Genomic DNA, 12,412 nt, shown 5'->3' with positions numbered 1-12,412 from the left:
TGCGGGACTCGAACCATTCAAATTACGTATTGTTTATAAAATCTTGTATGCTTTGTTCAACTTAGGTTGTAGTTTCATCTACAGGATCTACTTTACAGTTGATAACCTGCTCAACCCCAATATTTGCATATTAGGAAATTAACTTGAGATGTCGCTCTTGTAAATCTAAACAATTTATTATTTTTTAAAGTGATCACCCTCACTTTAAACTGAAAACAAAATTTTATTATCATGCGGGGCTCGGAAACTTGTTTATAAATGTCTTTAATATTCACAGAAATGTACGTACACGTGCAGTTATTTATTTCACGATATACCTAATGCCCAGAAAGCAGCCTCTCCACTAAAGCACTCAGCACCCTGAAAATGATTGATGCCAGATCAGACTGTTCTGTTGAATTAAGATTGCTACTGGGTTGATAAAAAAATGAACTTAATACTACTACTTACACAAGAAGTCTGTAGTAAGTTATAATAGGTATCTAATTTATCTAAAACTGAAATAAATTATTTATTATTATCTTATAACTAATAACATTTGCGAAATAGAATTATATTGAAAATCGAGAGTGTGTTAATGATAATATTATAGGGTGGTCACCCTGTCTATATCACTATACTGTCTAGCACTTTTTCATCAGAAACACGTGCTGAAAATTTTATTCACTATTCAAATTGTTTTAGGACTAGTTTTTTTGCAGCAGATTCAGCACCTTAAATGAACAAAACCGTAAATTGCTGGAACAACATCTATATGCGCTTATTTTGAATGAAATATGGAGGCATTTTATTGAAAATTACATCATCATTTTTAATTAAACTCGATGAATTGAATGGACGGGAGGAAGGGCATCCTATCGTTAAACAAAAGGTTTCATATTTGCATGAAGTCTTACAAAAGGAGCTTTTGCAGACAAAAGACTTGTTACAAAGCAAAAATGTCAACATGTAACATGTGAAGCATATTGTCGGTTGAAACAATGAAGAAAGGAAGAATTGAAAGATGCTTTGATTTTAACGAAAAATTGTAAAGACACCGAAAGACATATTAAATCGCTTGTATCTACGTAAAGAATTTGATAACATTATTGTTCCTTTGTATGTATAGAAGATGTCACCTGCTAAGGGAAGAGTGACTTGCTGATGACTTGTTATCAACAAACGTTATTATTTCTTGGAGAAATTAGCCCAAGGTGTTATCTCATGGTTTACCATTTCGTTTAGGATCTCAACAGCTTTCTGCAATATAATTTAAACAGCTGTGCTGCAGTTTTGAAAGTAGTACAGACATATCTATGTTGTACCTATCAAAAAGCATCGCGGAAGTATATTGGAATGTTTTATACGGACTGAATAGGATTGTAAACGCTACAATCAACCCTAAATTATTTGTGTTGATCATGTGGCTAAGCTACAAATGGGCATTTATTTTACTGATTTTCTTTTGTTTATTCAAAATTTACATATTAAATTGAAAAATTGTTCGGTTGTTAAATTGAAAAACTTAAAAAGTTTTAAGTACTATTCAAATATTTTTTGACTCTTAATGTTTATTTTTGCGAAGCAACTTCTAATTTTTTTATTGGATATTTCTAATTATAATAAATATTCTATTGGGTTCAAAATTTTCTTTAAGTCCTTTTTTGTGCATTGTATTTTTTGCGTCGGAATATTTTCATTGCGGTAAGTTGTAATCGACTCTGTAAGAAACCAATTTTTTGTGTATAGTGAGGTATGACCGCGCCTTAAGGACAATAATGTAGATAGACACAAACATTCGAAGGCTATGAACATTTAACATATCAACCAAACAAACAGAACATGAGCACCTATTGCACTATTGGATTTACCAGTAGTAAATAAATAAACCCTTAATATACAAAACGATCATGTATGAACTGAGAATCAAAATTATACGAAGAGTAAAATAAAATTGAAAATAATTTATTCTTTTAGGTAAATAAATAAATTATACTAAGAAATGTCAAAGTTAGAGTAACAATTAATCATTAACCAATACTTCTGAAAAATTGAGTCATAATAGTGCAGATATTGCAAGAACCTGAAATTAACATTTATAACTTTAGCTTTTTCAAAATATTGTAGTTATAAATTCTTTGCAAGTTGGTGCAATAATATTATTAGGAAAAGTAGGACGTAGCAATCATTTGCGAACATAACAAAACCCTATAAAGGGCACTCAACCCAAAACAGAATATATATATTTTTTTATTTGTTGTGATCTTTCAACGATTAATTAAGCGTTTATTTCATTATCCCTCTAGCGAAGAATTGTATTATACAGCAAAGGCAATCTTATATTTATAACAATGATGAAATTTTACATGATGTAAAATTATTTAACAAGCAACAATAATCTATTATAAATATATTAAAGACAAACTCTTAAAGTATGATGTATTTAGTTTCTTTTATTTTGAGTTACAAGAATAAAATGTATCCAAAGTATAAGGAATTATAATTATCTTGGTCTAATAAACTCGAACGAATTGGAACCATTCGCATGGAATGAAAGCTCTCGGTCCCTTCAGGCTCAATGAAGTTCCGAATTCCGTTCCAGCGAAAAAACTAAATATGTCAATTTGTTACTTCTGATTTTTATGTGTGTTTAATTTTTATCATTAGACGTGAATTGGTTTTATTATAATCATGGAAATTTTCGGACGTCATAAATAGAGCACGGCATTACTTCGAGGCGGCCACTTATGGAGTATTCATGTCATCTCTGGTCTGGTGCACCCCAGTATCACCTCGATCCATTTTACCGCGTGCAACGCAAAGCAACCCGAATTGTCAGGGAATGAGTGCCCTGAGAACGGCTGGATCACATGACGTTGCGTAGAGACGTCGTCTCATTGCGTGTCTTTAAACGCATTTATCACGGAGAGCGTTCCGAAGAGCTGTTTCACGTGATTCCTGCCGCTGAAAACCACCTTCCCACGACACGCCATAAATTATGTTTTGATTCCCACCATCTGGTCCTCCACAGTGTGGTTTTCAAGGAACTTTCTTAAACGTACTACAAAAATCTGTGAAATGAGCTTCCTTGTGCGGTGTTTCCGGGACGATCCGACATGGGTAATTTCAAAAAAAGTGCGTACACTTTTCTTAAAGGCTGGCAACGTTCCTGTGATTCCTCTAGTTTTGCAACAGAATGAGGCCGGCGGTGATCACTTAACACCAGGGATCCGTACGCTCGTTTCCCATAAAAAGACTTCTAAATATAACAATTCCCGATGGATATTAACTGAAAATCATATAATACTTGTTTTTCACGTTTAATTTGTTTGCTAGTTACCCTTAGATACGTCTCATAGAAAGTGTCCAAAATACTTCAAACAGTTAAACTATATAATGATGATCAAAAGTTGGATGATGAATTAATGGTGTGGGATAAGAAAAGCCGTGCCGCAAAACGTGTAGTACATAGGAGAGGCGAATGTCTGGCAGGAGCAAAAATATATTATAATTATAAAGAATTTCTATTGAGCTATTATCACAAAACTTCGCTCTACGAAACATATCTCAGCATAAATATAAGCGGAAATATCCAAAAATCATTATATTCTTTAAAATTGCAGTGTTAAGCCTTTAGCGTATTAGTAATATTTAAAAAAAACATAAGAAACGTAAATACGGTGTGTGGATCTGGCGTCCTATACGAGAAGCCATTGTCTTGTTTTACATCATTACGACCGGGCTTATTTTAAATTTTCACTTGTCCGCATTTAATAATCCATAAGTTGCAATCAATGATCACCATCACAGACATACTACAGTTCAGTTTAAAAAGCTTCCTTCTTCAGAAATTAACCTATTTGAGCATTGTTGAATAATGTGGGTAGTAACAAAAGTTTATATTTTTCTCCTTCATAAGGCTTAATGCTTATCCCCCCGTATCAGTATATGATACAGATAATACTTAACCTTACTACCAAAATGTATGAACTCTCCGAGCGATCTTTCCAACTGAGCCAACCGTTCGATGATGCATGGGACCTAAATTTTGGTATGTCTTGTTCAACTCCTAGGTTGTGGCTCCATCTAAAGGATCTACTTTACAGTTGAAAATAACTCAATCCCAATAATTGCATATTAGGAAATTGACTTCAGATGTCTCTCTTTCAATTCTAAGCAATTTGTTATTTTTAGAGTGATATCCGTGACTTCTGGGATCAATTTACACAAATTAAATTTAAAAATAACAAATCACCAAAAAGTGACAATGCAAGACCGTTTACCATAAGAAAACATAACGTTTTTGACTTTTCAGACAAGCAGCAAAACTCAGTTTATAAAAGTTACATACTCGTAATAAATATAATATATAGTATATACATAATAGAAAAATGTCTTGTTTTTAAATATAACGTAAATTTATCACCGTGTATTAAAAAATACGTCCAATAATCAGAAGCTTACTAATATTTGAACAGTCTTAGATCACACACAACCAAGTCTTACATCACATACAGTTATTTACTGAACAGATCCAACCGTGCAAATTACAAGTATTTTCAATTTAAACGACTTCAAAGAAACACGAACGTTTTTAATCAAGCAGGCTTTTGATGTGAGGTAATAAGAGGCTCGTATCCTCTTCGAATGTGTTTGAAAGTGGTTGTGACACGTTAATTAGTCGGCATCGGATATTTACAATTAGGTCGTGTTTTGTACTAAGCAGCCTCGCAATGTTTTACGGCGTTCTGTTCACAGAAATCCTCATATAAATTGAATACGCGCATAATAATGAACTTCTCGACATCTGCAGGGGTTTTAAGAAATTGTTAAAATACTGCGAACTTCTTTAAATTTTTATTTCACTCATAGTATCATATAATATAATTTATGTTTTTACTCTCACGATGAGAGAAAAAAAAAGGTAACAATTTTATCCTTATAAATCTTCCCAACTGCTTTTCTTTATATTAACCTAAAATTAAGTGGTTTCAAATTAGATCAATACCATTGTTATCTATGTCTTTCTGTTATGCTTGCTAGAATACATAAACTAGATTATTGACACACTTTTGCACATATTAGATTACATTATTATATTATTATTAGATAAAATAGAAATAAGCCTTGCCTACAAATCCGACACCAATAAGTGATCCAACAGAATATTTCCCTCCCACTTAGATTCAATAATTAATTATTAATTTAAAGATTTAAAAAAAAAATATTTCTTTACGATGGGTAAGGTTCGGAGGACGCATTAAGTAGAGAACTAAATTCTGCATTTTTAGTTTTTTACCTGTGAGTTTTAATTAGAGCTGCAGTTGTCCTTATCGCATTGATATTGAATCACCCACGTTAGTTCATCAGAAAATATATCTGTATATACATTATGCCTGGTGCTTCCTCGGAGGATAAAAATAATAGAGAAGTCCCAGGCCAAAAGGTGTCGGAAAAATACGACTAAGAGCATTTACCAGTGGAGCCTTCCTTTGCACATGTCGGCTATATTATGGGTACTACAACGGTGCCTTTTTCTGCCGTGAAGCAGTAATGTGTAAGCATTTTTGTGTTTCGGTCTGAAGGGCGCCGTAACTTGTAAAAGTACTGGGCAAATGAGACTTAACATCTTATGTTTCAAGGTGACGAGCTTGTAGTGCAGCTCAGAATGTTTCGGTTTTTCAAGAGTACTGAACGGCTTTGCATTGTTATGTGCAGGGCGTATCGATCACCATCAGCTGAACATCCTGCCTGTCTCGTCCCTTATTGTCATAAAAAAAATTGACTTAGAATTCTTAAATCTGGGAAACGGCTCATATAAAGTTACCTCTTCATTATTCATATAATTTGTGATACATTGCTCCATGTAAATTTCATCAAACTGAGGGGTGAGATAATAATCACTTTCTTTGAAATAAACACGACGTCACAAGACGATGAGAAAATAACGTAACATAAATTATTTAAAGGGCTGATAACAATTCTTCAAACGAATTATATATTACATATCATATTATATACTCATTTGCCTGCAAGCAACTTTCCGTGATTCATCTCAAATTGGGCCAATTGAAGAACAGGGAATCGATACACAACAATATTTTTATTGCGAACAACCGCTACAGATATCTGCCACAAAGAAACACAAGTCATGTAGTACTAAAATATTTCAACATACAAATGCATTTGCTCGAGAAAATTGCTTGCACGCGGAGAGCTAGAATTTATTTTAAGCGACCCACTTTATAACACATTTCACAGTGAACTTGCATATATTTAACTTTAAAACTTTAAGATATTAAGGAGCTTTCTTCCTCGTACTACAATGCTGTGGAATGGGCTTCCTTGTGCGGTGTTTCCGGCAATTTTAATGCGACATGGGTGACTTCAAAAAAAGCGCGTACCTTCCTTAAAGGCCGGCAACGCTCATGTGATTCCTATGGTGTTGCAAGAGAATGTGGGCGGCGGTGATCACTAAACACCAGGTGACCCGTATAATATCATTACACTGTTTTTATATATCTATAAAAAAATAAGCGCCTTAATACCTTAAAAGTCTTATTTATCCCTTCACGAATTAATACAAATATGTTGGTTTGTTTTACCCGTAATGAAATAAAAAATCATAGAAATCATCAACTCTGATTATTTTGTGTAAAGAAAATTTAGCCCTATGTATACTTTCGCCAACTCTGTAAAAAACGACGTTTTTATAAGAATGCAAAGAGATTTTGTTGCGTAATTTGACCGAAGGCACTGACTAATCCTTCATCAGTAAATCCAAATATGTTGTTTTTCTTTACCCGTAATTACTTCACCAACACTGATTTATATAAAACAAAATTAAGCCTTGTCTACACTTTCATCAACTGTGTAAATGAGGACGTTTTTATGAGAAAACAAAGAGACGAGCGAGAGTTATTTCTATGGCTAAGTATAACGCCCTGCCCATTACAATGCAGTGCCGCTCTGGAACCATGATTAAACCCTAAATTCTGTGTTGCAGCACAATAGCACTTATTGCATTTTTTTATGAAAATAAGGGACGAGACGAACAGGACGTTCAGCTGATGGTAATTGATACGCCCTACCTATTATAATGCAATCCCGCAGGATTCTAAAAAAAAACAAAAATTGCGCTCGTCACCTTGTGACATGTGATGTTAAGTCTCATTTGCCCAGTAATTTCACTAGATACGGCGCCCTTCAAACTGAAACACAGTAATGTTTACACATTACTGCTTCACGGCAGAAAAAGGCGCCGTTATGGTACCAATAATCTAGCCGGCTTCCTATGCAAAGGAGCCCCCCACTGGTTGAGATATGAGATAAGTTTCACTAGCCCAGTAATTTCATTAACTACGACACCCTTCAAAATGAAATGTACTTGCACATTACTGATTCACGGTAGCAGAATTAATGGGCCCAGTGGTACCCGCCTACCATCATCATCCTGTGCAATGAAGCCTTCCACTGCTTCGAAAATGGACTTTTAAGTATTTTGCTTTCTTTCTTAAGATACCAGGAAAGTGTGTTTTAGAAATGCAAACAATTTAATATTTTTTATTAATACGAAGTAGGTACCGATCGTTTTTCATTTAGATTGAACTTCGTAGTAAATCGAGACTGGCAAATCTAATACATAGATTTGTACATTTCTTTTATGTGATGGAGGTGCATGTTACGGATACCCTGGATTCTTTAGAAGCTTTCAAAGTCAAAGTCAAAATATTTAATTAATTTGTATTCAAACCCACCTCCCTACAGTCAATTCTCACCTATTTCAATCGATATTTTCTTTTTTGTAAACATTTCAATATATATTGTTTTAGCCTTAACCTAAATATTGTTGTTTTTTTGATGACTGATTATCTAAGCTGCATTTAAGTTTGTGTTATTAACTTTAAAATATATTACATTCGTATTCATTATATGTGTTAAGATTACGCATTGTACAACAGCTTAATATTGTATTAGTTCCTTAAATCTTAGCAAGGGCATATTAGTGCCATAGTATCAATGCATGAGGTGTTTACTTATAATTAGTTATACAATTAGTAAAAGTAATGTACACATTTGTTGCTTTCTTATAAGTTATATTCTAATAACTGCTGGTAGACCTAATACCAAATCAATAAATAAATCATCCCTCAGTTATGAGGGAGCGACTACATTATTTTATAAATGGCTCCTCTTAACAATCTAAAAGTGTACAACTAAGTTAAGCTACTGAACAGGTTAAGTACCTTTACTTGCGCCAGTAATTTTATCCCTGAGCACGTTGATCTGATGCACGCGACCAAACTCTTCGAACATCAACCGGAGATCATTCTCGTCCATGCTCCGTGGAACTTGGCCGACGAACATCTGAAAATATATAAATAATGCAATTATTATTATATCATCTAGAAAAGTAACTAAAGTATCTACGTTCTTACACTTGGTCTGGTACATTGTATGTTGCATTTTTTTATGGGATAGAAGGACAAAAAAATGACACCTGTTGAATAATGACGCGATGCTTTCTATACAAATGATTTAGGTTTTCTTTATTGTTAATTCCGCCAATATTTGTTTTCAAAACAATTCGACACGTGCTTCGCCTCCACACGAGGCATCCCCAGAACGTGTTGTCTCGCTAAAATCTGGCACGAGACATGCGTGCGATGCTTTCTTATAATACCAAAAGAATCACAGGAGCAGTCCCGGCCTTTTAAGTGGAAGTTAACGATGTTTTCATGACATCAAAAGCGTATCGATGTGAAGACACAGTGTAAGGAAATCCACACTTCTTACATCGAGGTGGTCAGAATGATCGAATAGAATATATATTTATTTACCAATTAGGGGTATTACAATAACATAACAATACTTGGTAAAATACATGAAGCAACATCAGTAGGGTTTTGATATGAGGAGAAAAACTGATAAGAAACTACTAGCCCATTATTTATATCATATTAACAAAATTGGTTAATACTTCGACAAATCATCGAGAAATCTAGAGAGTTTAACATCCCACTATATATCTGCTTTGTTGACTTTCGCAAAGCCCCCGTGAAATGGCATAAGCTCTAGGACGTGGGAGATGGGAATTCCCAATAATTTAGTTCGTCTCATACATCGACTCTACGAGGATGGAACTACGACTTTTCGGATTGATGACGTTGACTTGGAAGGTTTCCACATACGCGCTGGTGTTCGGCAGGGATGCATTCTCTCTCCACTTTTATTCAATATACACGGAGTGCATCATGAAGAAAAAGAATTGTTTTCGAGCAATGGGACAAGGGAGTTTCAGTGGGATGAAGGAAAACATCGAACTTAAGATACGCTGATGATACAACTCTTCTAGCTCAAACAAGAGAAGACATGGAACAGCTGTTGGCACGCCTAGAGACAACTAGTCTCTCTTTTGGACTCACAATCAACAGAGTCAAGACCAAAATGATGATCGTGGACCGAATATAAAAAACCTGATATCTCCCTGATTGGCAACTGTGAGGTTGTCCAAAGCCGAGGTATACGTAATACCTCGGCTCCACGTTAAGCTCTATATAGCCAAATTCTTATTTCATAACTAATACCTAATCCTTGATAGAGACAGTACAAAAAGTGGAGTGTTGCAAGTAACTAAACAAACAGAGATAAAGTTTGATAAGCAAGCGAAACAACATAACTGTTATGATTTTGGATACAACGAGAAGGCGTAGCGCTGTGTGTCGTGAGAAGTATCGCCTTATAAGATAAAACTTATCTAGGTCATCTGAAACAACTTGTACCAATAAACTCTATAGCTGACATATATTTCTTTAAATACTAATTATAAATTGACTAATCTGTTTTGAAGATGGTATCAGTGTCTTCGTATCGAGCTAATAGCCTGAACACATTTTCGGAATTGGTACGGCGAGATCATGGGACGATTAATTGATCCGATGTCGTACTCAGTACGGTCCGGACGGTAATAATAATAATATTGTACGATGGACAATGTGACATACCATCGCATGTGGTCCGCTACAGCCCGCGTCCGATGGTGCGGCCGTAGCAAATCCGATCATGTACGCTATAAGAATTGTTTTATATACCTTGTCTGGGCATAAGTTCTATTATAATAAATAGAAATTATAAAATTTATTGAATAAGGCGTTATTTTGCGGCAATCGATAATTATTATCTAAGTGACGATACAATATCCCCTGAAATTTGATTGATTCCATTTGTACATAAGTCTCAAATTTTAATGTTGAGAAGTTGGTTTAAATTTATTAATATTCCAAGTTTCAATTATTGTATGATTTAGTACAATCGGTCAAATATTCGAGCTAGAGGAATCATTGCTTTCTATCACAACGAGAATGATACAACTAATATTCCATCTTATTCTATAAAAACAGTATAATTATATTTAAATATACGCTATAAAACTATATTGTGCTTTATAATAATATTTTCATTGATTGTACTAAATACCTTTTTTTTATTATATATTACAACTTTGTTCTTTTAACAAACATAAAAATAAAAAAAAAATAAGGGTTCTTTTTGTTACCCAAATGTAGCGCACGAGTCTCGTGTCGAAATGTTTCAAGACAAATATTGGTGGAATTAATACTAAAGAAAACTCAAAACATTTGAATAATAATGGATTTCCGCAAAGTAACGCCTACTTCATTAAATTTTCTTTTTGTTACGCCAAAGAAGTATAACTTCTTGTAAACGTAAGTACAGACACACTTTTTAATGTCGTAATATAATATTAATAAAACTGCTTTGTGTTTTGTTCGGGCTAAACTAACATAATAATCGTTGTTTCAGTGTTTTTGTTACCGTGCGCGATCGTTTCACTCAGCGTTTGCTGCTAGCGATAAACTTAATATTATATAGTGTATCTTTATAATACAGTAATTATTACAACTCATATCGTAGTTTGAATAGCAAAGCATCCAAATTCGTACATGGTCCTTCGAGCCGATTTGAATTCATTTCAAAATGACCAAATTTTGCTTTAAAGCAGACATTTATTATGTCTGTCAAAATATGAATCATCAAACGATCCTAAATCTGCATTTCAATATATTATTAACCTTTATTTATAAATTCATATCGTATCAAAAATCATATCTGCTACTTTCATAAAAATACCAATCTGACGTATTGGTATTTGCCATAAATGATTTGAAAAGAGAGATCACCAAAACATGGACTAATGTAATTATAATACACGTCAAATTTAACTATTATAACAATAATCTCCAGCGCCATTGAATACATGAATCGGCCATTGGATAACTAAAATTATAATATATAATATAAGATGCGCCATTTTACGAATATTTGAGTAAACTGACGTAAACCAACACCTAATATTTTAAAGATGGCAAATTCAAAGAAAGAATTATTGGTAACGCTGTCAAAATTTATATAACTTTGATTTGCAAAATTTTCCATCTAGTTTTTACAATAAATAAAGGGTGAACGCTATAGCAACATAAAATTCCCTATTTTGGCTCTTTTTTATAATTGCAAAAAAATTTTTAAAACATTTCAAAATAGTATTAAAACATAAGACCTATTCAGTGATGCAAACATCCAGGGTTTATTTATAAAATGTAAACTTGAATTTAAGTCATCGCATTTGTATACATTAAACAAAAACATAAAAGCCATTATAAGTTTCAAAACAGCTGTACAGCGAACGCGCCCGAGATGAAAATTGATTATAATAATTTAAAGTATTCAAATGAAACAATTTAAGCGTCAACAAAGATTTAATTTTCTAGTTGAGTTTTTAGTCAGTCAGTTTACAGACGTCAGGCTGAGCTGTCATCACTCAAATAATAAATTTGTGAAACACTTTAATATTAGGGGAGCACTTAATGCTAATTCAGTAGCGCTTTCAGATTATACATAATTGAAATATTGGATTATAGAGATGTCATCTCAAACATAACTTATAAAAAAACAAGTCTCACAACTCAGTTCTTCTGCCGTAAAAAGTTGTGAGATCCATGTAAGTAATACCTATGTCAATTTACTTAGTCCCTACTTTAGGTCCTTCTGTATTAAGTTATAACGTAAATAGCTAACCGAACAACATCTTATAGTGACCATATTATTATCAATATTGAAAATATTTAGTTTTAAATAAATAGATTGACAAAAGTGTAATGATATATGAATATAACACTGAATCACTATCCTTTTTATATTTATAAATAGATTTGATTATTTAGTCACTCAGGTTAATAAGTTATCTTAAAATAGCAATAAATAGGTATCTACGCATATAACTTAAAGAAGATATAAAGTATTGTAGATGTCTTATTAAATATTAACTTTACTATCTTATTTGGTTGTTAATTATAGTAGCATATTTTAATTTCCAATTTTTATGTTTAAAATGTAGCATGGAATCTCACATTTTTGA

At 33.2% G+C, this 12,412-nt stretch overlaps 1 protein-coding gene across 7 annotated transcripts in view; it reads right to left on the bottom strand.

Moving 5' to 3' along the window:
- The window catches only part of LOC126967981 (CUGBP Elav-like family member 2), a 510,078-nt gene that overhangs the window by 163,941 nt on the left and 333,725 nt on the right, over positions 1–12,412 (bottom strand). For all 7 annotated transcript variants that reach the window (XM_050812728.1, XM_050812724.1, XM_050812725.1 and 4 more), the window contains one exon: positions 8,226–8,346. In XM_050812728.1, coding sequence (XP_050668685.1) covers positions 8,226–8,346 — 121 coding nt within the window. The remainder of the gene's footprint in view (positions 1–8,225; positions 8,347–12,412) is intronic.

Source organism: Leptidea sinapis, chromosome 14 (assembly GCF_905404315.1).
Source record: "Leptidea sinapis chromosome 14, ilLepSina1.1, whole genome shotgun sequence".
Lineage (NCBI taxonomy): Eukaryota > Metazoa > Arthropoda > Insecta > Lepidoptera > Pieridae > Leptidea > Leptidea sinapis.
This window is presented reverse-complemented; position numbering and strand designations above follow the sequence as displayed.